At 46.4% G+C, this 27,150-nt stretch overlaps 1 protein-coding gene across 5 annotated transcripts in view; it reads left to right on the top strand.

The window, feature by feature from the left end:
- USP34 (ubiquitin specific peptidase 34) overlaps positions 1-27,150 on the top strand; it is a 234,500-nt gene that overhangs the window by 73,514 nt on the left and 133,836 nt on the right. For all 5 annotated transcript variants that reach the window (XM_053247423.1, XM_053247433.1, XM_053247443.1 and 2 more), the window contains 10 exons: positions 809-890; positions 975-1,067; positions 2,954-3,079; positions 3,457-3,586; positions 9,208-9,243; positions 10,712-10,842; positions 14,644-15,278; positions 17,223-17,437; positions 20,308-20,423; positions 20,510-20,637. In XM_053247423.1, coding sequence (XP_053103398.1) covers positions 809-890; positions 975-1,067; positions 2,954-3,079; positions 3,457-3,586; positions 9,208-9,243; positions 10,712-10,842; positions 14,644-15,278; positions 17,223-17,437; positions 20,308-20,423; positions 20,510-20,637 — 1,692 coding nt within the window. The remainder of the gene's footprint in view (positions 1-808; positions 891-974; positions 1,068-2,953; positions 3,080-3,456; positions 3,587-9,207; positions 9,244-10,711; positions 10,843-14,643; positions 15,279-17,222; positions 17,438-20,307; positions 20,424-20,509; positions 20,638-27,150) is intronic.

The raw sequence follows: 27,150 nt of genomic DNA, 5'->3' as shown, positions 1-27,150 counted from the left end.
CAAGAGAACCGTGGAAGGATCTCAATTTATTCTCTTAATAAATGCAAAACACTGCTGGGAAGTGTTGAACCTAGAGGAAAGAGTTGTGGTATACAAGGACAAGGCAGTGGAGTAGAATCAGGAATATTAATGGTTTATTGAAATAGATATTATTTATAGAGGCAAGTTCAGTCTGCTTTCAGTGCTCTTGCTGCTGACTGGCTGTTAGCCTTGTCTCTACTCCAGGACTGGAATAAAAGTATCTAAAGCACCATTCAAAAACTGGCCTTTTAAATATATATACAATAAATGGATAAGTCTTGTTGGTGGCAGGTGAAGGAGGAATAGATAAACTCTTTGGGTTTCCAAATCATACTCTTCTGGAAGGGAAAATGTTTTGCAAAGGAACTCCTTTAATGAAGTTAATAGTCAGTCTTTCCCAAATGTTCTGGGACCTCCAAAATACACACGTTCAAACAGCGAGATTTTAATTCCAGGGTTCACACTCTTGCTTGAAGGCTCTTATTGACCGGAATCAACAGACGAACGTTTATCTCCTAATTGAGAGTTTTTGCCTTCCAACACCCCCAGTCTAGCAGTGGTAATATCAACAGAGGCTTGAAGTGAAGTAATCAAAACTGTAATGTTTTTAAAGTTGGATTTTAAATCAGCAGATATAGTTTTAAGAAATGTCTGAAATTTGCACATTTGCATTTGAAAAGTAACTTTATTTGCAAATATCTGCAGAACAGTCGTCCCTTGTTTAGGGGAATCGGCACAATATAGACCCATGAATCTACTTATATATTGCTTCCTCTCCTTTCTTTAGGTCCATTGCAAAAGAGCTTGCAGATTGGCTGATCAACAACAATGTAGTAGAGCATATTTTTGGACCAAATTTACACATTGAGGTCAGTTGAAAATCAAAGTAGGATTTTTATGTTCTTTATTGTGAAGTTGGTATGATATGTTAATTCTGTGTTAATATTTTCCAGATTATTAAACAGTGCCAAGTGATTCTTAATTTTCTTGCTGCTGAAGGCCGACTTAGTACACAGCACATAGATTGCATTTGGACTGCAGCACAGGTATGTTCACTTTTGAGATGGACCAAAATATCCAAAACCTTGTGTCTTTAATTCATTTTAAACACCTGTTTACAGTATTGGTGGTCTTCCACTTATTTAAACACTTGCATGAGTACTCCTTTGGTGATGAGAAAATGACTCTGTGCTAATTATGTATATAACATTCACAAACTTTTAAAGTCTAAATTACAATGGGTTGTACTAAGAATTGTGTGAGTGGAAGGAGGCTCGTGTAAGTGAACTTCTCTGCCCCTTCTTCCTTACAGCAACCACTTGTAGTCTCTGGAAAACCTCTTCTTATAGTTGGGGGGAGCCCTCTAGAAAGAAGGAAGGGAGGAATTGTTGAAAATGCGGTGGAGGCACCTTCCAAGAGCAGCGCTCTGCTCATAAAATGTGCTCGACTCAACTTCTGGCAATCCTGCCATCCTCTGCATCCCATTGCATTCTGTCCATGAGGGTTCCCTGACATTCAGGAACAGCTTTTTAGGAGGCTGCCATGGTGAAGAAGAGCCTGGGAAGTTCCCTTGTGTGAGCTTCCTTCCACTTACACAACTCTGAATCCTGTCCAACATAGAGAAGTGCATCCACCCCCTAAAAAACAACAACCCTTCATCACAAGTCTTGGCATTCAGAACTGCATGCCTCTGCATGCATGCTACAGTGTTTCCTTATGCACAGTGGGCCAGCAACCCCCCCCCCCCCAATTTATACCTTAGCTCTTTTTATTGTATTACAGACTGCTGCCAAAGATAAATCACCCAGAAGGGGTGATTTAAAGCTGGTCGTACACAGAAGGTTGTCGTGTTGACCTTTTCAGTGGTCAATACATACTGCCTATAGTTCTGCACCTAGGAAGCAAAATTATGCAAAGGCAGACCTGTTGTAGGCTTAATAGGTTTGCACCCATAAAAACTCCAATCATTTTAAAACTAGATTCTTTTGGGATGCCAGTCTGAAAGTGATGCCAGGCTTTTCTTGCTTCAGAAAAAAATGTGGAATACATATTAGCCTACCAGGTGCTGCAGAATGAACCACAGGAATCTGGTCTATTTTAAATTCAATTATAGAACCTAAAATAACTAGTCTTTAAAAAATAAAACTTTTTTATTTTTATATGATTTAAAAAAAACAAAACTGTGAATGTTTAAGTGCAAAAGGGCCTTACAGTGGGCCCAGAATATTCCTCAAAAATTCCCTATTTGCCCGACTTAGTTTTTTGTGCCTGTTTGCTACCCTTCTGTGCAGCTGTTTTGGCACAGTCATTTAAAAATCTACATCACCATTATCTGACTGAGATTTTTCTAGCCAATCAGTGGTTATGTTACTAGCATGCTGATGTCACAGTACTACATAGCCAATCAGAACTGGGTATGTGATAACATCTCAAAGTCAGTTCAGAGTGAAGACAGAAAATTACTTTCTGTTCAAATTGGTATTGGGTACAGAGGAAATGATGTAATACTTCTAGCCCTGTTTGTGGCTCTGCCTGTGCTCAAGTTGTCAAAGGTGGTGGTGAGTTTGTGTTGTGAAAGTGCCCCTCCAGCTCAGTTTTGATTACAGTATTTATTTCTGTAGCATGTATCTGTGTATTGCAAACGTCTTGTAAATCTTATTTTTCATAACTCTATAATATAGATTAGGTTGAGAGATGGCGACTTGTCTCATGCCACACTCAACAATTGAAACTGTTTCTCAATAAATTAAATAGTAGTACTCAGGTCTTTCCTGCCTTCCCCTGGTTTTTTCTAATATGTATGCTAGCTTGCACATCCAAAAGAGGCAAGTGCCACTCTGGTTTCAAACAAAGCAATTCTTCTTTTTTTTTTAAAATCCTTTTGCTTGATTTTCTCTTGATGCATTTTATCTCTTTGTTTTTCTTATTGTAGTTGAAGCATTGTAGTCGCTACATACACGACTTGTTTCCTTCACTGATCAAGAATTTGGATCCCGTCCCACTTAGACATCTTCTTAATTTAGTCTCTACCCTCCATCCAAGTGCACATACAGAACAGGTAAAAACAAAAGAATTTAAATCGGTCTCTTTTTAATGGTGCTATTCACTGGGCAGTTTTTCTGCACAATTCCTAGTTAAACAAAAAGGTGTTGCATGTGATTGCTACAATGGTAATATGAATCCTTAAGTGTTTAATTTCATTTAAATACCTAATTGAATTGAATTGAATTCATTGAATTGGGCTTACATTCTTTTCCCTGCCTTTTGTGACAGAAGAGTAAACTTTGATCTGTTTATGTACTTAGTTTTCCTATTTCACTGCAGAAGGCATCATTTTTATATAAAACTAATTTATCTTGTTTGAGATTTATTGTCATGTGTTGAATAACAGAAGTAACAAGTTCTGTTTTGTTTTGCAATCTGCTCTGTTCACAGACTTTATATTTGGCATCCATGCTCATTAAAGCATTGTGGAATAATGCCCTTGCTGCAAAGGCTCAGCTATCCAAACAGAGCTCATTTGCATCTTTACTCAGTACAAACCTACCAATGGGAAATAAGAAAGGTGAGTTTGTATTTCCTTTGTGGGTTTCATAAATAGTCATGAAGTAGACTTTAAGTTTAGGATTGGTTTTATAGGTTTGTTAATTGTACTGATCTTTTGGGAGTAATTGTTTAGGATATTTTTGTGAGCTGTGTTTTGATTCTTGCAGATTTCTTATGGTGTTTTCAGCTAAAAGACTCACATACAGTTTATAAATTGAGATTGCTCCTGTTTTCTCATGGATTTTTTTTAAAAATGTCTTTATGGTGATTAGGTAGAATGGCTCCACATGGGCCTTTTGGATGCAAAGAAATGCAGTTAATAAATATAAAATGATTTTGATATCTACTATTTCAAAAGTTGTTCTTAAATAATCTGAAAGTGTAACAGTAAGAACATATGTGTCTGGATTGTGATCCGTTGTAATCTTAAGGAAGTGGGTTCTGCGCCTGTGCAGGGACTTCGCAAGCTGACTAAGTAGCTCCTCGTGACGCCCCACTCCGCCGGCATGTGCTTTGCTGTGTTTGTTATTAGTGGCAGTTGGGGCATCTATTCTCCAGTTTTGTTTGACCACCTTAGCATTCATACCTCGTGGCTCCTCGGATAAACAGAAACATTGGATAGTTACAAACGACAACTACTTTATCAATTTATGGACTGTTAAATGGACTTTGGCTTGGTTTACAGATTTGACTTGTTTGCTAGATTTACGAACTTATTTTGCCAGTTTTACATTTGGAACGGTTTATTAGACTTGATCTCGGTGAACGATTTTAACTAAAGAATAAAAATGGACTTGTCTACCTCCGAAGATGGAGGTAAAAAAGACCTTCAAACGCTGCGTTAAATGTCGCACCAAGCTTCTCTCTACTGATTACCATGATGCTTGTTTGATGTGCCTTGGAGAAGAGCACAATACGGCGGCATGCAGAGTTTGCTGCTCATTTCCTAAACAGACCAGAATGAACAGGGCATTGTGTCTGAGAGCGGCGTTATACAATGAGGCACTCTGCCTGCCAACGCTGAAGCCGAGTCAAAATTTGATGGTGTTTTAGGTGGAGGAAGGGGTTCATCGTCCTCCTGTTCCACGTCCAGTCCTGCGCACAAGAAGCCTTGAAAAGTCGATCCTGATGGAGAGCTAGATGCCTTGTTGGAGCTGCTTGATTCGACATCTAGCTCTCCCATCAGGATCGACTTTTCAAGGCTTCTTGAGCGCAGGACTGGATGTGGAACAGGAGGACGGTGAACCCCTTCCTCCACCTAAAACACCATCAATTTCACCACTTAGGGTGCTGCAGGAGTATCTTACCCCGTGCACTGATCCCTATCACTGTGACGGCGCCATCTAGCCAATACCTTGTTGGCCAAGGCTTGTGCTTACCCACAGCCCAGCCTGTTCATTCCTGTGGCTTCTGTCACTCACTTCCGGAAGATTATGGAGACTATCTGTGCTGGAAAGCTCAGCAAGTGCTTGCGGCTCCACAGGTACCGTTAGCGCAACCTGCAATGGCACAACAGGAGCCCGCTTTCCAATTTGCTGTAGCCGCATGCCAATTGGAGCCTCCTTCTCAAGCTCCCAGTGCACTTGCTGGATTGCAAACCACGACATCGTGTCATACATGTCCATTGCAGTCATGGCAACTTGAGCCTACACTGCAACAAATAGCAGTGGATCAAAAAAAAAAAAAAAAAACCGGGAAGAGGAAGAAAAAGTCAAGCCCCCCAACAACTGAGCAAGTGCCATCATCTCCTGACCAAGAGACCTACTCTTCAGAGTCTGAGCAGTCTGACTCGGACATTGCTAGTCACCGGTCAGACCTGCCTTCCAATGTTCCTCCACGCCTTTCGACATCCCCAACTGAGGAATTGAAGGCATACCATGCTCACATTAAGGAATAGCTGAAGCACTGGGGATAAATTTGAACATGCCCGACACTGAGGGTGCAGGCCCAGTTTACAATATGATGGCAAAGGCCAAATCATTGCACCCAATAGCTTTGCCTATGATTCCAGCCATCACCAAGGCTGCCAGTACAGCGTGGGAAGTCTTCCAAACCTCTTCCCCCACATCTAAGTGTCTGGAAAACTTATACAGAGTTCAGGAAGAAGGAAACACCTACCTGTTACACCATCCAGTGCCTAATTTGATGGTCATAGATTACGCCTCTACAGCACACGGATCGACGCCTGCAGATGAGGAGGGCAGAAAGATGGATGTGATGGGGAGAAAAATCTGAAGCACTTCTAGTTTGGCTGTTTGGATTGCTAATTATGCAGCATGCGTGGCCCACTATAATCACCTACTTTGGGACACTTTACTGCAAGATTTGACTTCTGTGGCGCTGGAGGAATTTCAGTGTACATTTAATGAGATTTATGAGAGAACAACATCCATCACAAGGCAGTAGCTTAGTGTCTTTAAGCATTTAGCAGAAACAGAATCACGAATGATGGTTACAGCCATCAGTTTGCGTTGCCATGCTTGGCTTCAATCAACATCTCTACAGCAAGACATGGAGTGTGTGGAAAACCTTGCCTTTGACGGAAGGGGCTCTTTTATGATGAGACAGATTTAACAATGGAGACTTTAAAGAAGTCAAAATTTATGGCTAGAACCTTCATGGCGTCCTCATCTGCGTCAAGAGGTGCCTCTAGGGGATGTCCGTACTCTCGACAGAGGTCCTGTAAATATCGGGACAAGAAAGATTTCAGGAAGCAGTACAGACCCTACCAACAGTCTAAGGGATTCAACCAGAAAAATAAGGGTCAGAATGCCCGCCAGAATAAGGACCACTCAGAACAGTCTTTTTGATGGCTTAGCAAGCCCACTGCACACTCAACCAATTGCCAAGGCCTCGGACATTGGCCTTGTAACTACCAACACTGCCAGGGCCCGAACATCGGTCCTGTAGTTAGTTACCAACACGTCCATCAGATTGTCAAGCCATGCCCATGCATGGCATAATATAACATCAGATCACTGGGTTTAATGAATCATAGAGACAGGATATGTGATAGTTCAAAGCTCTACCGCCATTCTCTGGCATGAAGTTTACCAGGGCCACAGCAGTATTTCAAGAAGAAGTGAAGATGTTGTTGGAAAAACAGGCAATTGACCCGGTGCAGTGGGCAAAGAGAATATCTGGGTTCTATTCCCGCTGCTTCCAAATCCCAAAGCAGGATGGAGGAATCAGGGCAATCATGGATTTGCGGGGCCTCGATTGTTTTATCTGGGCCAGGAAATTCAGAATGACAATGTTGCAGCCCAAAACTTATGTCTCTGGGTGGTTTACAACAGAATAAAAACAAAGTAAAACATTCGTTAAGACAAAAAGGGGAGGGGGGAGGACACAGACATTACAACAATTTAAAATTTTTAAAATAATATTTTAAAACAGCATTAACACCATTAAAACAACATTAATTAAAAGCCTGGGTGAAGAGATGTGTTTTAAAAGACTTTTTAAAAGCTGTCAAAGATGGGGAGGCTCTTATTTCACTAGGGAGCGCATTCCAAAGCCTCGGGGCAGCAGCGGAGAAGGCCCGTCCCTGAGTGGCCACCAGACGAGCCGGTGGCAGCTGCAGACGGACCTCTCCAGCAGTTGTCGAGAGGCGGCTTCCAGAGATTCCTTCTTATTCTAGATCTGCTCCAAAGAGAGGGGGAAACGGTTTTATACCCTGATGTACGAACGTTGCGAATGATGGTGTAGAAAATTGGGTTTTGAAAAATATATTGCTGAACAATAGGAGTTTGTTCATTAGGCAAAATTATAGCAGCAAGTGAAAATGCTTTGCAACTTATTCTTGTAGCAATGGGTTTTGCCCACTACGCACTGCTGTGAAGCAAGTATTGCTGTATTTGACTGCCTTAAAGTTAAATGGGTCAGCTAATGTGTCTATAAAGGTTCATTTGGCAGCTGTTTTCTCCAAGCAAAAGATTCATGAAGGGACTAAACAATCTGTGTCTGCCAGTGAGAAAACCTATGGAACAGTGGAGTTTGTCCTTAGTGCTCTCAGCACTAACTGAACATCCCTTTGAACCGCTGGCCACAGTGCCCATCCGTTTGCTCACTCTCAAGGCGGTACTCCTGATTGCAATCACCACGGCTAAGCTCTCCGGATGGATAGGCCGTATGCTCAATTCTACCCGCATAAGGTGGTTTTGAGATTGGACTCACACTTCTGGCCACAAAGGTGATATCTGATTTTCATCTAAATCAAGAAATTAACTTGCCTACCTTCTTTCAAGAACCACAGTTGGCCTTGGAAAGGGCACTTCATTCTTTGGATGTCCGTAGAGCCCTCCTGTATTACCTACAAAGGACTCGGGCATTAAGGAAGATGAAGAAGCTGTTTGTAGGGTACAGAAGGAGAAATAAAGGTCACCCTAGATCACACCAACCCCTAGCACATTGGCTGGTGGAGTTGATCGTGTTGGCATACAGATATCAGAAAGTTGTTCCGCCAAAGACTGTCCATGCACATTCTACCAGAGCGTATGCAACATTGGCAGCCCATCTATCCATCATACAGATATCGGATATCTGCACAGTGACTGCATGGTCTTCCCAGCAGCCTTTCATTAAACACTATGCTATAGACTTGCGCATGGCAAAGGAAGCGAGTTTTGGAAGAAGTATACTGAAGAGAGTGTTGCCATGGGCTGTGGGTCTACTGCACACACCTCCGAGAGGACAAAGCTGGCTAATCGCCCATTTCCTTATGATTACAATGGATTACAATCCAGATAAACAGGTTGCTTGCCATGTTGGAGGCCTGTGAACTGGTTTGCTGGTCCAGTGGTCCGACGAACTGTCAATGGGTGTGTGTGTTGCTTTTAGGGCGTGGGGTTGTACTCACCCCTCCCACCGCTTTTCCCCCTCTGGCGCTGTAGTTTTGAGTAAAATCTTCAGGGCGGCAGCGGTCCTCCCTGCCGCCCCTGCCCCCTTGTTGGTGCCTAAATGCGGAAGTAACACGCATGCATGCGCCTGCCACTGCGCACGTCACGCACGTCACTGTGACGTGCACGCACGTGTGTGTTACTTCTGCATTTGGGCACCAACAAGGGGGCAGGGGTGGCAGGGAGGACTGCTGCTGCCCCAAAGATTTTGCTGAAAACTACAGCACCAGAGGGGGGAAGCGGCAGGAGGGGTGAGTACAACCCCCACCCCCACCACCCCTGTGTCAACCACGCCTCCGCGGTCCGTGCACATCACTAGCACATCACTTGACCTGGAAGTGATCTGTTGTATTCATAAGACCCTCCCGTGCCATCCCCATGGCAGTAGACTTCAATGAGGCAGAGGTTGGTACACGAGAGATACTAGACAGATTGTCGATCACAGCGGTCTGCAGGAAACTGGAGAATAGAAACCTCAACCGCCACTAATAACGAACACAGCGAAGCACGTGCCTGCAGAGTGGGGTGTTGCGTGGAGCTGCTTAGTCAGCCTGCGAGGTCCCTGCACAGGCGCAGAACCCATTTCCTTATGAATACAACGGATCACTTCCAGATCAAGAGTTACAGGTAAGCATCCTGTTTTATTGAACTGCTTCTTGACCACTGCTTTGCTGTCTTGCTATTGCTTATATATTGCCTGATATACTTAGAATATTTTTCTCTTTTTGCCCTTTCTCTTCAGAGGAAGAAGAACTTCGAAGAGCAGCTCCATCACCATGTAAGTTGTTGAGGAAAGGCACTGTGGCATGAATGGCAGCCTTGATCATGATCTTATTTATCTATTTATTGTTGCATTTATATACCGCCTTTTGTTAAAAGACAACCCCAAGGTGGTTTACAAAAGTTAAAACATACAATAAAAAGACAATAAAAATATTAAGCTAAAAAATATAAAAACAAACCAAATTTAAAATCTATAAAATACAAGCATAAAAACAATATAACAGGTAAAAACACACAGAATCAGCAGTAAAAACGATTATGTAAAAGCCTGGATAAAAAGCCAAGTTTTAACAAGCTTTCTAAAAGCTGTGATGGAGTCCAAGGAGCAAATGGCCACTGGGAGAGCATTCCAAAGTCTGGGGGCAGCAACAGAGAAGGCCCTGTCCCGAGTGCACGACAGCCGGGCCTCTCTCATCGTTGGCACCCGGAGCAGGGCCCCCTCAGATGTCCTCGTCAAGCAGGCTGCAACCCTTGGGAGCAGGCGGTCCCTCAAATACCCCGGGCCCAAACCATTAAGGGCTTTAAAGGTCAAAACCAGCACCTTGAATTGGACCCGGAAACGAACCGGCAGCCAGTACAACTCTTTCAGAATGGGGGTGATGTGCTCCCAATGGGCAGCTAAAACCCTAGCTGCTGCGTTTTGCACTAGCTGCAGTTTCTGGATATTCTTCAAGGGCAGCCCCACGTAGAGCGCGTTACAGTAATCCAACCGCGACGTGACTAAGGCATGGGTAACCTGCCTTATTACCTTAGAGGTAATAAGTCTCTAAGTCAAGAATATCGCCTTCTGCTCACAAATTTTCTTAATCAGAGGCTGAAAGAAGACTTTGTGGCAGTTTGCGAGTTTAATTACACCCACACACACTACTTTAGTCAAGCACAATATATTTCGTTCTGTCTTTCCCCATCTCAAGAGCTGAAAGTAGCTTGCAGCTGTGATGTGGAGGGGTTACTGGATTTGGAGCAAGCTCCTGCCAAGTTGGGGTTTTGGGGGAGGTATTGGGAATGGGTCAGGGTTGCATGTGAAAAGGCAAATCAGGTTTGTGGTAGGGAGCAGCAGCAGACTCCCCTTGTGCCTAAGCGCAGAAAGCAGTAGCGTATCTGGCTGTTGACAGAAGTAAAAAATCGGCTGTGGTGGAGATTGTGTGTTCAACCATGTACATTGATACTACCTTGAAAATTGGGAATGGCCACCATCCAGACTAATGACATGCTGGAGGGAAATGTTTCATCGCTGTGTGTGTGTGCTTAGAATCTTGGTGACCCCCCTCCCCCCAGCTGCCTGTGTCACACAACCCCCAGCTGCAGGGGAAAGGAGGGTAGAATCACTGGTTCCCCCCCCCCCCGCCCCCTGCGCTTATGTGATGGAAGATGCTCTTCCACTTGCTCTTTGTTCATATGGATGTCAACCGTTGATTTAATTTTGCATTTCTCTTGAGTAACATGAAAATGTCTTGAAATAGGGTCACCTGCAGCAAGTCCTCAAAGCAGTGACAACAGTGATACTCATCAGAGTGGAGGGAGTGACATTGAAATGGAAGAGCAGTTGATGAGCAGAAATAAACATGTTCAGCAGCGACTTTCAGATACAGAGGTAAAGTGGGTGTAGGTGGTTTTTTGTGATTTTAACACAGTAACTTTAAAAGGCAATTCCAAACAGGTGAACTATATGCTTCCTTCACTAGGGAACTATGGATGTGCACGGTCCGGACTGTTCCGGACCGGCACCGAGGGGGGGTGTCCCTTTAAGGGCGGGGGGGGGGGGTTTAGAACTTATCCCTCCCGCCACTCTTCCCCCTCCGGCGCTGTCGTTTTTAGTGAAGTTTTTGGGGCCGCCCCTGGCCCCGTCGTCGCCTGCAAGTCTTTATAAGAGCTGTACGCGTGCGCAGCAGCGCGCGCGCCTGTTGCCGCTGTGCGCGCGCGCGCCGCCTACGTCACACACGCGCGCCGCTGCGCACGCATGCGTACAGCTCTTATAAAGACTTGCAGGCGATGACGGGGCCAGGGGCGGCAGCGAAGAACGCTGCCGCCCCAAAAACTTCACTAAAAACGACAGCGCCAGAGGGGGAAGAGCGGCAGGAGGGGTAAGTTCTACCCCCCCACCCTTAAAGGGACACCCCCCCTCGGTGCCGGACTGCTGGACCGGTCCGGTCCAGTCCGACTCGAAACCAGTCCGGAGGCCTCCAACATGGCCTCCGGACTGGTACGGGACCCACACACTCAAAAAAAAAAATCAGCACCAGAGGGGGGAAAGCGGCGGGAGGGGTAAGTTCTACCCCCCCCGCCCTTGAAGGGAGACCCCCCCCTCGGTGCCGGTCCGGACTGTGCACATCCCTATAGGGAACAAAGGTCCTGTCGATGAGGGGTTGTATTTTCTTGTGCTTTGAACTGTGCCTTATGATGCCATTGTCTGATCTGCTCTGATGTCGCAGTTGATCTGTACAGTCATTGCTGTTACAGCCACTTAGGTGCTCTTGTTTTGCAAAAGGGAAGGTCTTCTTGCTGAACATTCCAGGTAGCCACAAAGGAGTCTAGCATTTGAATTTCATGGGCAACGCTCATAAAATATAAATGAATCAACAAGTATTGCTTGAACCACCTTATGAAAGTGGTTCAGTTGAGTGGTCTCAGAACCTTTTGCTGAAAACAGACACATAGTACTTACTGTTTACAAGGTCTGGAGTAAGAGGGCAAACCATTGTTTTTCAGTTGCGATATGCTTTGCAGAGAAAGATTAAACCAGGACTACATCCTGTATTACAATAACAACAAAATCTACCATCAGGAAAGCCCAGTTGTGTAAACGACTATTCATTTGCTTCCAAAATCAAGAATTGGTCTGCAAGGATTGAGAGAATGGAATGAACAAGAGGAAGATTGCAAATAGATGGGCTAATAGAGTTGTGTTTGAGGGATGGTTAATATAGGCAAAAGCTGTTGGTAGGCCACTGAAGTCCCCTTGCTGTTGAAGGTCTTGCTGTGAGCTTTCCTGTGGCTTTGAAAATTTCTTAAGACATTGCCAGCCTTTTGTGAAGTTTATATGGAAGAAAGTTTTGATTCTTAGAATGCCAAATTCTACACCTTCCAAATAGTGCAACAGTCCCCATTAATGCATAGGCCTCTACAGTTGTGGGGCCTTTTGCACTTGTGCACCATTAGGGTCTGCTTCAAATGTACACATTAACAGCAGTTAACACTAACCTGAATTAAAATTACTAAATCCAATTTGCGTTGCAGACGTACAGCTAGCCGCCATTAGCCTAACTGGAGTAGAGGGAGAGGGGAGCCCCTCCCTGCTGCTCAGCCTCTCAGTCCGATCCCAGCCAGCTCTGCGGCCAGACTGTGGGCAAGCCATCACCATGTCAGCTGTAATTGGCTACGATCTCTAGTGGGTTGTGCCGAGCGAGACGGTGCATTTTCGGAGTGCCCCACCCACCCTTGGTAGGGGGAGTGCATTGAAAGCCCTTCAAATGTCCCGTGATGCCAGCACCACTTCTGCCAGCCATGGCACCACCGGCCCCCTGCCAAGTGGCCCCACACCCGATGGAATCGTTCTATCTTTGCGAGGTGGGAGGGGAGAATCCACATTCGTCAGAATGTACATGTACATGTACATGGAGCAGGGCAAAGGATGCTGGGGCATCTGTCCCACCATGGCCAGGGGAGACCATGGGAGAGCACTCCAGTCAGGCCCATCACTAAGCCACTGCAAGCAGCTTGCTGCCCAGTGGGCTAACAATCTCACGAGAGGGCCAGTCTATTGGGGATATGCCTGAGCCTATTAAGGCTTTGTCCCCACCTGCGGACTGCGAGCTCATGATCTGAGCTGGCCACTTAACTAACCACCAGGGAATTCAAGGGGGCCCTGCTCTAGTGGGGCCACCAACTATCCCTATTGAAAAATAGAAGAAAAATAAAACTTCCCTCTCCCCTAATCCCCATGCTAACTTGGCAAAGAGGCACCTTTTAACGTGGTGATTCTCTTTATTTAGCAGGGGGAGAGTAACTGGCCCTATCCACCCCAGCACAGTACTTCCAGTGACTGTTGCTGGTGTCTATCTTATGTTTCTTTTAGATTGTGAGCCCTTTGGGGACAGGGACAGGGATCCATCCATCTTATTTATTTATTATTTCTCTGTATAAACCACCCTGAGCCATTTTTGGAAGGGCGGTATAGAAATCGAATTAATGAGCACCTCAACACCATAGGGGCCACAGAAATCACCATCAGCCAATTACAAAAAGCAGCTTTACTGGGAACAGCCTATATTCTGTGACGATATCTATAACAGCAACAACACTGACAATAAAACTCAGCCATCCTAGGTCCTTAGGAAGGACTCGATGTCTGGATAAAACAAACCAGTCAATAACACCTGTCTGACTGTGTAAATAAATAATAATAATATAATCCCTCTTCAGCATTGCGTGCACCCCGGAGGACATCTCCACACCCCATGTTCCATAGCCTGGCTGGGCACACGGCTGTGGGGTGGGCCAATGGGACACCATACTCACTCATGTTTAAAAGTCTCTGGGTCTGGTCCGTCAGATGAGCGGGTGTGGGGAATTGTGGGAGAGACCACTTTCCTCTTCTTCCCTGACCCCGGGGCAGCTGGGTGGACTGGGTCCGCTGGCAATGGTGTACTTGTGCACAGGTGCAGATGGCTGGGCTGATTTCCCTCACACCTCAGCTTCCATCTATCTATTTTTGTTGAACAGAAATTCCAGCCCCTGCATTCTATATCACAAACTCTTTTTTAGACTTGTTTGCACATTTGTTTGGGTATGAGTACCATTGAACTCAGACTTCCTTCTAAGTAAGCATGGCGCTAAAACAGTTGGCCATGTGCTGGTGGGAGGTTGAGAAACATAAATTTGATCCTCTTCCCTTGAGCATGCAGGACTAGTCATATAGTTCCTTGGGTCCCAGTCTAAATTAATAAATACAGGGTGACTGACGTGTACACAGTCCTAGTTCGGAGAACGCAACAAGTGCATATCTGTCTCGGTTTGTTGAGATCTCATAAATCCCATTTCCCTGCTTGGATGTCACAGGACACTGGTTTTAAAAACTAAGAAGCATTGCACTTTGCTGGGTATACATTGGGATGAACTCATTGGCTTGTTCACAGTCCAGTGAAGTATGATTTGCTGGATTGTGTGAACCCAACCAAAAATATGTCCATTTTAATGAACTAACAAATCATTAGTAAAACAACATATTAAGGTATACGTTAGTAAATATATACATTAATTTTACTGACATTTAGAAGCAACGATTAAGTCCCAAAATGCATGCCCTTTTCCAAGATACTTCCTTGAAGAAATGTTAGAACAACATATGATCTGATTTGTAAGAGACTTGATTGTGTGTCCTTAAACAAAATTGTAGGAATCTATGCAGGGAAGTTCTGATGAGACAGCAAACAGTGGTGAGGATGGCAGCAGTGGGCCAGGGAGCAGCAGTGGCCACAGCGAGGGATCCAGCAACGAGGCCAACTCCAGCCACGCAAGTCAGTCTGCAGGGAGCCCAGGTAGTGAGGTACAGTCGGAAGACATCGCGGATATTGAAGCTCTCAAGGAAGAGGAGGAAGAAGATGACGACGACAGAGGTCATAATTCCCAGAAAAATGGTCGGAACACAGAGTTACGAAGCAGAAAAATGGAATCTCAGTCGGGTATTTGCTTGGGAGATTCGCAGGGAACAGCAGAGAGGAGCGGTGTTAGCAATGGAACTGGAAAGGACCATGTTTTTAATACGGACTCTGTGCCACCAGTGGATAATAGAATTAGAATGTTAGACCCCTGTTCACACACAGAGGACACAGAACATGATATGGCGGGGGAAATGAGTACAGCTCATATATCACAAGGCTCTCAAGATTCCTGTATAACGCATACAGGGGACTTCCTTGGGGAAGCAATTGGGAACGAATTATTTAATTGTCGACAGTTCATTGGTCCACAGCATCACCACCACCATCATCACCACCATCACCACCACCACCACCACCACCATCATGAAGGGTAAGTTATTTGTGGGATCATATATTCTGCTGAAAACAAAATCTGTGCCAAGGCAACCCAAGTTCCATGCCTAGGAAGGCTAGGTTCTGCAACATGGATATTAATAATGCCAAATAATCACAGCTTATAAGGCACAGTATTGCTTATTGAATAAGTCATTCTGCTTTTCCAGGTCATTAGGGAGGTGCTAAACGATAAATGAAATCTGAGATACTTAGGATACTATTTTTTTCTGTGCCAGATACATTATACACTTGAGCACCAACATTAGAAGCTGCACAGCCAGGCCCAGCATGGAATGTGGTACCCTCAGGATACCATTGAGGTTTCAGAGCCATGGGTCAGGGGACTGCTGCTGATGCCATTCCTTCCTGGAATTCCTCTCGGTTCTAGCACATCCAGAAATGTACCTAAGTAAATTTGGCGCCATAAAGGCCTTTGCCCCATGTCCCCCGCTCCGCCCCCTCCCCCGGCTGCAAGTTAAGCATCACCTCCCTACACACACACACACACACACACACACACACACAATTTTTAATACATGGATTATTGAGGACACAAACAGCAACTGAACTCACATGAATGTAAGAGTATAAAATAGGTAAATTTATGCAAATATGCTTTAGCAGAAACATTTCAACACGCAACTCAACATATCCTCACCCCACATATTTCTTTCCCCATACCTTCCTCTGTCTCTAAAGCAGAGGTCATGCTTGGCTGCTCAGTGCTAGAGGGCTGGGGGTCAGGGGCAAGTTAAAGCTTTTTCCCAAACTTTTTTCAACCTCTACTTTGAGGCTGGGATGGTAGCACAGACTGGGGGGTGGAGGGGGATGGGCACACACACACGCATAGAGAGCCCCTAAATGGGCTGAAAACAGCCCAACCTGTCATTTTGGACAGCAGGCTGGCTCGGGAAGGAGCTCTTGCCTCCCCCTCCCCCTAACCCTAACCCCTTGAGTACCCGCACCCTGCCAGCTGCCCCTGTCTCCATTAGCATCCCCGCCACACAGTGACGGGAAAAAAATTAACCAGCCAGGCAGTGAGCGTGGGACAGCAGTGGGGCTCTGGGGAGGCCCTCCAGAACATTTGGAGCCCCCCCCCACCTGCGAGACAGGAGGCCAAAGACCAGATCCCCAAGGTCTGTGGCAAAGAGCACCTGTGACAGTGACCACACCACTGGGACAAATTAAAAAGGATTTGGGGGCCACCAGGGGATGTGGAGGTGCTGGACTTTGTCCTGGAAGTCCAGAGGTAAGATTGCCTCTGAGCACATCGTTCTCATTCCCCTACATTGCCCTGATTTAGCATTGCTCCAGGGACATTGTGAAGAAGTTCAGATGGTGTACCTTAGCCCACAGCACACTTCCATCAGGATCAGAAGTGGCATGCCCCGCAAACTATCAGGTGCTGGGGCAGTTTCCCTTTTCCCCTCTGCTTGTGGGCTTCCCAAGTACACCTGGTTGTCTCCTGCATGAGGTAGGATGCTGGAGTAGATGGGCCTTCGCGTGATTCATCATGGCTTCTGTTACGATCCGATCTGTGAGGTAGGGTGACCTTGCTGTGCATTTCACTAGCTTCTAAGGTGCATTGGCACAGGTATGGGAGAGTGCCTTTTCTGTTGCAGCACCCAGGCTGTGTTACCTGTGTTACCTGGGAGATCTGCCTGGATCCCTCTCCCTGATGATTTACCACAGGCATCTGAAGAATCTTCTGCTCCAGCATGTGTTTGATTTTATTTTATCCGGCTCCCTGTATTCATGTGGTTGGATTTTTATCTGAATTTCCTGCTCATGTTTTCGCATGTTACAATTCATTGTTGTGGTTTTTTAATGTTGATTTTTATTCTTTTGATGTTTTGTGATAACCACCTTTGAGCATTTCTGATTGAAATTGAAGTAATGTTTAAATGTATCTTAGCTTGTGTTTGCCCATATCTTGCAGACACATGGTTGATGATATGTTAAGTGCTGACGATGTCAGCTGTAGCAGTTCCCAAGTCAGTGCAAAATCAGAGAAAAATATGGCGGATTTCGATGGGGAAGAATCTGGGTGCGAAGAAGAACTGGTACAGATTAATTCACATGCTGAACTAACATCTCACCTACAGCAACACCTTCCAAATCTTGCTTCCATTTATCATGAACATCTCAGCCAAGGTGAGAGCTAGAAAACAAAACAGAACCAAGTAATAACATGTCTGCTACAGAGAGAAATGCATAAATATCAGTGACTTTACTAGTTAGCTGAATCATGATCTAATGAGTGAGGAGTGGGAGCCCCGATGGGCGATCCTAGTTCTGGTTAAGGAAGAACTTGTTCTTATTACCCTTTGCCTTCCATAGCCATTGGAGGAACCTATTTCTATGTGTTGAGTCACAATTGTGGTTCTAGGCTTGCCACCATTTTTGTTAGCCCTGCTCCTGTGCCTTTAATGGCAGCCTGATACCCATATCAGGAAGAGCTTCACTTGCTCAGTTACTGTGTGTTTAGGCTGCTATTCAAAACACAGTACTGGAGCCAGTAAAATACTTGGCAACCCAATAGGGTTTCAGAAAATTCATGCTTACAGTAAAATGGTTTCAGAGGGGAAAACATTGGCTTAAAAGAGAGAGAACACACAGGCAAGAAGTGATCTTTCCTTTATCTTTGCTCTCTCTTAAATTCTATAGGATTTGAATAATGGAAAACACATCAGAACTGCAGTTTCTGTAGGGGGCCAGACTGTCCTTTTTATAGAGGCAGACTATAAATCATTGGGCCTGCAGGAGTTGTTGGCTGATGGTTGCTCGACTACCTGTGGCATAATGCACCTAGGCGTATAATACAGTGTAGGAGCTATATTATAGCCTCCAGTCAGCAATTGCTCATGGAAGCTCCCTGCTCACATCTGAATTGACTTCAAGCTGCTTATGTAATACTACTGGCTGTCTTCTGCACCCACAATTATACCATTCTAGGCAGAAGTGCCATTTCTAGAGCCTTTTAGAAAAGGCTGACCACAGTCCATGAGTCACAGCTTAAGGGTTATACATCCTAAGAAGAAGCTTGCACTGGAAAATAAATATAGTGTGGGAGTGTTAGAAGTGAGTATAGCTGTTATCCTTGCCTGGAAAAGAATGTTGCTAGTTTGGTGGGGCAGAGACAGCAACTAAAGTCTGGATTAGATCGGGCTGTAAGCCTCCAAAAGTCAGTCAGATGTTTCACTGTGCCTGGGTTTGAAGTTCCTTTGTATGTATGCATTATGTTAGTGTTATCTTTTAGAGGGTAGTAGATCATCTCCTCTGGCTGAGGCCCACTGAAAAGGTCTTATTGACAACTTGACCTTTGGGGGCAGCACTGTGCTGCTTCTCTCCATTAACTGCAGACCCGTGCTTGGATCCCATGTAGTAGCTTCATGGAAAGAAGCTTCGTTCATGCAAGAGGGCAGGGTGATTTTTGTGCGTCCCCCGTCCTGTGCTGCCCTCTGTGTGCCCCCAAGAAATAATGTCCTTGAAGCTTGAGGAACTCTCGGAAGCAGATGTGTGGGGGCGGGGGCGGACTTGGGTGGCAAAAATCTTCCCCCCACTTGAGTGAATAGAATTTCTTCATGAAAGTACTAGTTGGGATCCAACCTGTATATGTGAATATTATCTATTTAGTTATTTAACATATTTTATACCACCCAAAACGTGTAATTCTGGGCGATTTACAGTGAATAGTTCGCAGACCTGTGTTTATGATGGAAGATTCATCTACACATGCTTATATTCCAGTGGGTATAGATCAGGCCTGCTCAACCTGCTGGGGATAATGGGGATTGTTGTCCAATAGCATCTGGGTACTCAAGGTTGAGACCCCTGCCTTCAGGATTTAACACACACCTAGGAAGCTGCCTTCTACTGATTCAGGCCATTGGTCCATCTAGCTCTGTATTGCCTACACAGACTGGCAGTGGCTCTTCAAGGTTTCCAGGCAGGAATCTCTCCCAGCCCTACCTGGAGATGCCAGGGAGGGAACCTGGGACCTGCATGCAAATGCTCTTCCACTGAGGTATGGCCCCATCCCCTAAGAGCAAGGCCTGCTCAACACCCCCCCCCCCAGTTGTTTTTGGACTATGATTCCCATAGTCCCCAGCCACAGTGGCCAATAGTCAGGGATTATGGGAATTGTAGGCCAACATCTGCAGGAGGGCCAAAGCTGAGCAGCCCTGTTATAGATGATAAACTATGGACTGAACTGTAGCCAGTGTGACCCTGCCCAGTGAACTTTTGAGTACTCAAGAGTCTCCAGAGTGCACACAGAGCTTTGCTTCTCAAATTTACGTTAATGGAAGATGCCAGCTTGAAGCATACACATGAAGGCACACATAGAACTGTCCCCTCAGTTGAATTGAAAAGAGAGGGAACACGTGCTCTCTCTTCCTCTCTGTTCTTTTGTGCTCACCACAGCAAACACAGACCTTTGGATCAGGGTAATAGTCTTTAATTATATTATACAACTTTTTCACAATGGGCATCTGCTTTGCTTCACTTCTGAACCAGTTTTATACCCTAATTGGATAACTGTTTCCTACCCACACATTTTCACACGCAAATGCAGAAATAAAGTACTTTAGCATATATTTTTATTGTTAGATTTTTTCAAATGCAAAATTGAGTTTGAATGTTTGTCTGTTAGTATACTGTCTTGTTGAACATATTTGCTTAAAAAAATAGTTGGTACATCAGAAATCAGTCAAAAACTATCGCGATGCCAAGAAAGAGGGTGGAAATGTCTTGTGTTTTCACACTGAAGTAGTTGGTTATAAATAGTGAAAAGGTTTGTTCTAAAGTGGTAAAGAAACAATTTGACCTTCTTTTAGTAAACGTATTGAGTCTGCACGTGTTTGTATTTGGGTCATTTCCTCCCATATGGTTTTCATGAGTCAGTTGTTTTCAATCTGTAGGGCTGTGTCTTTTTAACAATTATTAATAGTTGTTCATGGACAAAGTCGATTCAAATCAGGATACGCATTCTATATTTTTAATAACACCTGTCTTTTGCTCAGGGCCCGCAGTTCATAAGCACCAGTACAACAGCAACGCAGTGACAGATATTAACTTGGATAATGTTTGCAAGAAGGGAAATACACTTTTGTGGGATCTGGTCCAGGATGAAGATGCAGTAAGTTAAATATAAATATCACACAAGACTATTTGCCAGAAGAAATGCAATAATAATTGTCAATAACTTTTTCTTACTTATTCTAGATCCATCTCTCTGAAGGTTTGATAAATGAAGCAGAGAAGCTTCTGTGTTCATTAGTATGTTGGTTTACCGATAGACAGATTCGAATGAGGTTCATCGAAGGCTGTCTAGAAAATTTAGCCAATAACAGGTAAATGAACCTGCAATCCGGTTTTGATCAGATAGTTTGTATTAAATCCTTTATAAAAAGCTAGATTTTTTCTGAAATCATGTGCATTATTTCTAACAAGCCGACCCCGCACAGAGCATCTGTGCGCTCTTTGGGGCCGGCTACCTCTCTCCCCCACACCTGCCGGTGCTGTTGCTGCTCCTTGCTGGTCTCTGCGGCCGGCCTCCTCTCCCACACCCTCTTGTCCAGGCCCACTGCTAGCAGAGGCCCGCGGCTCTGCCCGGGCCCACCGCCAGCAGAAGCCCGTGGCTCCGCCCGAAATTGATGTGGTTCATTGTTGATGCGGCTCCGCCCGGGCCCACCGCCAGCAGAGGCCCGCGGCTCCACCCGGAGTTGATGTGGTTCATTGTTGATGCGGCTCTGCCCGTTCAGTTTATGCGGCTCCGCCCGGGCCCACCGGCGGCAGAGGTCCGCGGCTCTGCCCGGGCCCACTGCTGCCGCCCACGGCTCCGCCCGGGCCCGCCACCGCCGCCTCAGCTCCGCAGCCACCATGGCCGCCCACTGCCTGGCCCGTCGCCGCTGTTCTCCTGGGTGCGCCTTACCCAATCAGGTGCCCCCGCAGCCCAGCCAATCAGCTGGGCTGCCGGGACGCACGTTCGAAAGGCACACCCAGGAGAATTAAATATATAGATACAATCAATCAATCAATCATGTTTATTTGCAGTCATAGACCAAAATTTAAGGCATACATAATAATACACATATAATATAATAATAATATATTCAAAGATCCAGTATTATCTCATCCTGATCAGCAGTTTCCAGTTTCTAATACAGAGCACTTAAACTAGGGATGTGCACAAAATGGATTTTGCGTTTTGTTTCAAGCTTGAAAATAAATGCAGATGGCTGGAACCTTTTGAGTTTCTTCTGTCGAAACAGCTGGCTTTGACAGAACAAACTCAAAATGTTTTGTGTGTTCTGGCCATAGGGAACAATGGGGAAACTTGAAACACTCCATTGTTCCCCATGGGTAGCTCCTAGGGGACACCAGAGTGTGTTGAGTAGTAGCACCCGATACTACTAAAGGAATGCTATAGGAATGCAAGTAATACAATTAGAACAGTATATGTTTTTATGTCTTTCACTCTTCTAAGATAATCGACGACAGGTTATTATATTCAAAATGTATCATTTAATCCAGCATAGACCTTCATGATCCGTGTTCCCTCCAATTTTTACCATTAGTGAGCAGAAAGAGTTTTGTTCTGGGTGGCAGTATCAAGGCAGTGTGTGCACATAACACACACACACACACAGAATGAATGTGCAGTGCACAATTTTTTGTATCACCCCCAGACCGCAACCTGGGAAGCATTGCCCCGTTTCCCCCTCTGCCTGGCCGGGCCACCACTGCCACCTCTTTCCTCTCTGGCCAGGCACAGCGGGCTTTGCCCCCATTTTTACCTCTGGAAAGCCGGGAATGGGCTGCAGAGAGCAGAGCCCATAAAGTCACTTAGGAGGGGAGATGGAAGCAGCTTGCCGCCACTGTTTCCCATCCGCCACACTGCACAGTGGGCTTTTTGAGGTAAAATGGGGCGGGGGGGGGAGAGCCTGCTGAGCCTGGCCAGGGAGTGGGAGAAATGGGGTGCTGGGCAGATGCAGGGGGGTTCTGCAGTGGGCCCAGCAGAGACTTCTGCATGGGGACCTGGGGTTTAGTGTGCAGGGGCCTGGGGCAAACCATTGTTTTTTTATATTTTTCATTCTCTCTTCAGAGATATATCAAACTTGTTTAAAACCTATCATTTTACACTTGGTTCACACTATCATATTTTGTTATATTGTGTGATAAAGCATCCTATAAGAGTGAAATACATTGTAACAGTGAAAAAAACATATGCTGTTCTAATTGTATTACTTGCATTCCTTTGGCAGTATTGGGTTGTTCCAGTTTTTGCACTGTATTTCACAATACTGCCACCCTACCAGGTTGGTTCTAGTAGGTAGCACTCATCAAGCCCTACAACCCAGCCCACTTTAGTGTCCCTAGGTGCTACCCATGGGGAACAATGGCATGTTACACGTTTCCTCATTGTTCCCTATGGCCGGAACAGTTTCATATTGCAATGCATTTTGAAAGGCTGCCTTGAAAAACACTGCAGAAGCACAAAGTAAAAGGGAATCTATCACTCCCAACACAGCACACATTTTAAAAAGTCCAAAAATGGCTAAAAAAGATAACTGACCCAGAAGCCACTGCCGGCCACAGTGCCTGCACTGCAGTATCATAGGCACAAGTTGCTCTCTCACAGACAATTATGACTCCTTGCATTCCTAGCATTGCAACAGCTGCCACAGCAGCACCCTTACTTAGCAGCAAGCATGGCCATGAGCTCAACTAGAGCAACTTCAGCCACATTTTGGCTGAGTACACCTTGCAGTACAGACCACAGTAGTGAGTGAAGCACAAGTTAATCTCAAGGCCAGACGGAGCTCATCACAGCAATCACCAAGAAATATTTCACACACAGCTGCCACTGTCCATTTCTCACCTCAGCACTATCTCACAAACAAAACAAATCACAATTCAAAGGAAGGCAGGCACCCAAGTTCTACCTTTGTCAATCTAAGATCCATCAAAACCATATAGTTATAGCAGCTAGGGATGTGCACAGAACCGGGTGGGGGACATTCAAGGGTTGGGGGAGGATGTCTTTAAGGGCAGGGGAGGGTGCACTTACCCTCGCTCTGCTTCTCTCCCCCCCCCCCCCGCTAGCGCTCGGTTTTTTTGAAAGTCTGTCATGGCAGCAGTGTACTTCCCTGCCACCCCATTGTCCCCTTGACCAGAAGTACCCAGACGTGTGTGCTTGCAAGTGCCTGTGCGCTTCGGGTGCGTGCACGGCGCACTCGCACGCGTGTACGGCCAGGTACTTCTGGTCAAGGGGACAAAAGGGCGGCAGGGAGGTTTGCTGCTGCCCCAACGGACTTTCAAAAAACCGAGTGCCGGCGGGGGGAAAGCGAAGGGAGGGGTAAGTGCATCTTCCCCCGCTCTTAAAGACAACCCCCTGGCCTTGGAACCGCCGGTCGTTCGAACCAGTTTAGAGGCGCTTAAAGGGCCTTGAAACTCGTTCTGTGCAGATCCCTAATAGCAGCCATAGCGCAGCATATTATAGTTGGTGCTGAGAAAAGAGAACCACAAAATCAAACCTTCCTTGCTTCCATGCCGTCTTCCACAGAGAGACAGAAGGACAGAGCACTCGATACTCTTTCCTGGTGCAGACAGTACTGAGCTAGATGGACCAATGGTTGGTCGGTCTCTGTCTCTCTCTCTCTCTCTCTCTCTCTCTCTCTCTCTCTCTCTCACACACACACACACACACACACACACACACACACACACACACACCCTTCCCTCCCTCCAGACTCTTACCATGAGAAGAATTCTTTTTTCTCATCTTCTCTGGCAATCACTGCCAAGTCCAGCCAGACCTGGCGATGCATTGCCCAAAACTGGATTGGCACCATCTCTTGGCCTGCCACTAGGTCCTGCAGTTACTGCAGGGCACGGCTTGGTGGGCTGCTCCTGTACCCCTGGCAAAGTGTCAAGGAAGCCCTCCATGAATCACCGGGTAGATCTCGGAGGCGGAAGTGCCGGCTCCCCTGGCCCTACCAGAAACACCAAGCTGCTGGACTGGGAAGTGGTGGTGGTGCTACTGCTGGGGTGGACTACACACTAGCAGTAGGCACTCCAGCATCTGCCTCCTCGTTGTGCCGCGGGCTCCTTTCCTTGGCTCACATAACCTCTGCAACCAGGATAGCCCTCTATCTGGTTAGGGGTGACAGCTTTGCCCTTCATCCTTGGGTCACATAGGCAGGACAAAGCATGCACTGTTGATGCACCCAAGGGTGTTCTCAGCCAATCCACCACTCAAGTCCTTGGCTGACCTGCCCAAGGCGATTGCTTCTCTAATGGTCATCATGGATTTAAGCTCACCCATCCTCTTCTCGAGGAGAAGAGCGATGGGCAAAGCCTGGCTCAGTGTTGCTATCTCAGCACACAAACTGTTAGTGGCAACAAAGAATGGCTCGAGTGTCCAGACAACCTTGGAAATTAGTGCCCATTTCTGGTTGGATAGGTCGCACACTTCTAAGCCACGCCTGCTTGCCAGGCCGTGGATGACCAGCTCTTGTTCCTGTAGGTGCCAGAGCAAGAGAATGGTGGAGTTCCATCGGGTCAGAACATCCTGACGATTCAGATGTTCAAGTCGACAGCTCAAGTTGCCTCTCCTTGAGCATCCACCTACCCTTTTTGCTCTGGTGGAAATAAGCTGCAATTCTGTGGTGCCTGCCCACAAGAGCAGCCATGTTAGCAGCAGCCTGGTGCTCTAGCAGGGATGTCTTGCCTGGCTTAGCCCCAGAATGGCCAAATGTATCCCTCATAACCAAGTTCAGAGTGTGCTACACAACTGATGGATACAAAATTAAGCTGCTTGGCTGCCTTCACTAATTCACTGCATTGTCGTTCACCACGAACCCTTGGCAAAGGTTTGGTTGTCCAGACAGCTATCCCCCCCACCTGGTGATCCTCGGCCACCAGCTCCTATGCCATGTGGTTAGTGTCCAGCACCTTCACATGCATTGGAGCTCACCTTTGCTTTGCCTCATGGGAGGAGCTGGCCAGACCACCAACAGATGTCCCCTCACTCTCCTGTCCCCACCAATGCATCATGAGGGATTGGAAAACAGCATTAAGCCCACTGCTGCTAGTCCAGATATGAGCTGTGAAGTGCACGCTGGTGTTTGGCGCTGCTGCGTACAGCAGCTCCAACATGGCTTCCCTGCATGCCTGGTACAGGAAGAGCACCACCCGCCTGCTGAAGGTGGTACGTGAGGGGAAATTATAGTCGGGCAAGCAGTAGGAGCAGCTGGCAGAAGCCAGCCTTCTCCATCACCTGGAATGGCTGGATCTGGTTCGTGATCCATTGAATCCATTAGAATGGGTTTTGCGCATGCGCGGAAGCCTCTTGGTGTCGAGTTCTACAGCTCCTCTTCGGTGCCTGCGCCCCACCCCACGTGACCACGTGGCTATTTAAGGCGGGAGGAAGAGCAGGCACTTCAGTTCCTTTGCGACCGCCGTGGAAATCGGTTCCCGGTTTCTGCGGCTCCTCGTTTAGTTCCTCATTTCTTCAATGTTCTACTACTTCGTGCTTGATTGGACTGCTATACTGTGACTGACCCGGACTGCTTAACGATTCTGCTCTGAAGTAACCGCGAATTTGTAAGTAGCGGACTTTATTCTGGCTATGGATTCCCCTAAGGGGAAAAAGACCTTTAAACTGTGAGAAGTGCAAGGCAAAATTGCCCTCACAAGATGCGCACAATCTGTGTTTACTCTGTTTGGGTGAGGCGCATGTTCCCTCCTCCTGTAGTATTTGCCACTCCTTCTCCGAACAAACCCGGAGAAATCGAGAACTCCGTTTGACGGCTGCTATTTATGAAGATGTTTTGGCAGCGCCTTCTTCTACTCCAAAAAAAGTCGCCTCAGGCGCATAGCTCGGGGGCCTTGGCATCAACCCAGTCTAAAACCCCGTTGCTCATCAAAAAAACCCATAAATCCTCAAAAAGGTCGGGTTCCAAAATGGCGGTGGCTGGAGAGCCCGCCAAAAAGACGCTGAAACAGTCGACATCAGACTCAACTCCGTCGCCGAGGGCTGTCCAAGATGTGATCTTCGTGTCAGTATCGAAACCCTCAACACCGACAGCCCCATCGGCATCGACACTGGCGCCGCACGATAAGCCTACGCCGGTCATGGCATCGACATCGACACCGACTGAAACTTCGATACCGAAGCCGCTCTCGACACCGAGAGGCTCCTCGATACCGATGGCTGGGACAGCTGCATCGACTGCTGCCTCGATACCGATGGCTGGAACTGCTACATCGACGTCTGCCTCAATACCGATAGCTGGGACAGCTGCATCGACATCTGCCTCGATACCGATAGAACCGTCGATATCGAAGGTTGCGGCCTCGTTTTCTCCTCCACTCCCAGCACTGCCGCTTCCAAGTCTTCGAGACCTACAGCCAGCACTGACTCCGATAAGGTCCCCGTCGACATCGGGAGAAGGAGTCCAACCCTCGGCATTGTTCTACTCCAACAAATACCACCTCGGTAACTCCTCGATTTCGAGCGCCCATGACTTTCGTGGTTGAGGATGCTGATCTCTCCAATAATGGCGACACGGCCTTGGGCACCCAATCGCTTTTGACAATGCTGGATTCTGCAGCGAACACCCCATCTACTTTTCAAGTTCTTCCTCGGCCAGATGACGGCACTCCACACTTACTATCTGCGTCACAATTAGCCACGACAGCCCCCTGGCACACCTGTGGGTTCTCACACGCATTCTCCCCATCCAAGGAAACGGCTTTACCTGGAGCATGGTCACCTGGAATGGTGTATGATTACGAAGAGGATTGTATTTGGAGACGAGCCATGTCTGCTCCTGCGATCCCTCAATCTACCACCAATC

The sequence above is a fragment of the Hemicordylus capensis genome, chromosome 1 (genome assembly GCF_027244095.1).
Source record: "Hemicordylus capensis ecotype Gifberg chromosome 1, rHemCap1.1.pri, whole genome shotgun sequence".
NCBI lineage: Eukaryota > Metazoa > Chordata > Lepidosauria > Squamata > Cordylidae > Hemicordylus > Hemicordylus capensis.
The sequence above is the reverse complement of the archived record's forward strand: the minus strand, read 5'-3'. Positions and strand labels throughout refer to the sequence as shown.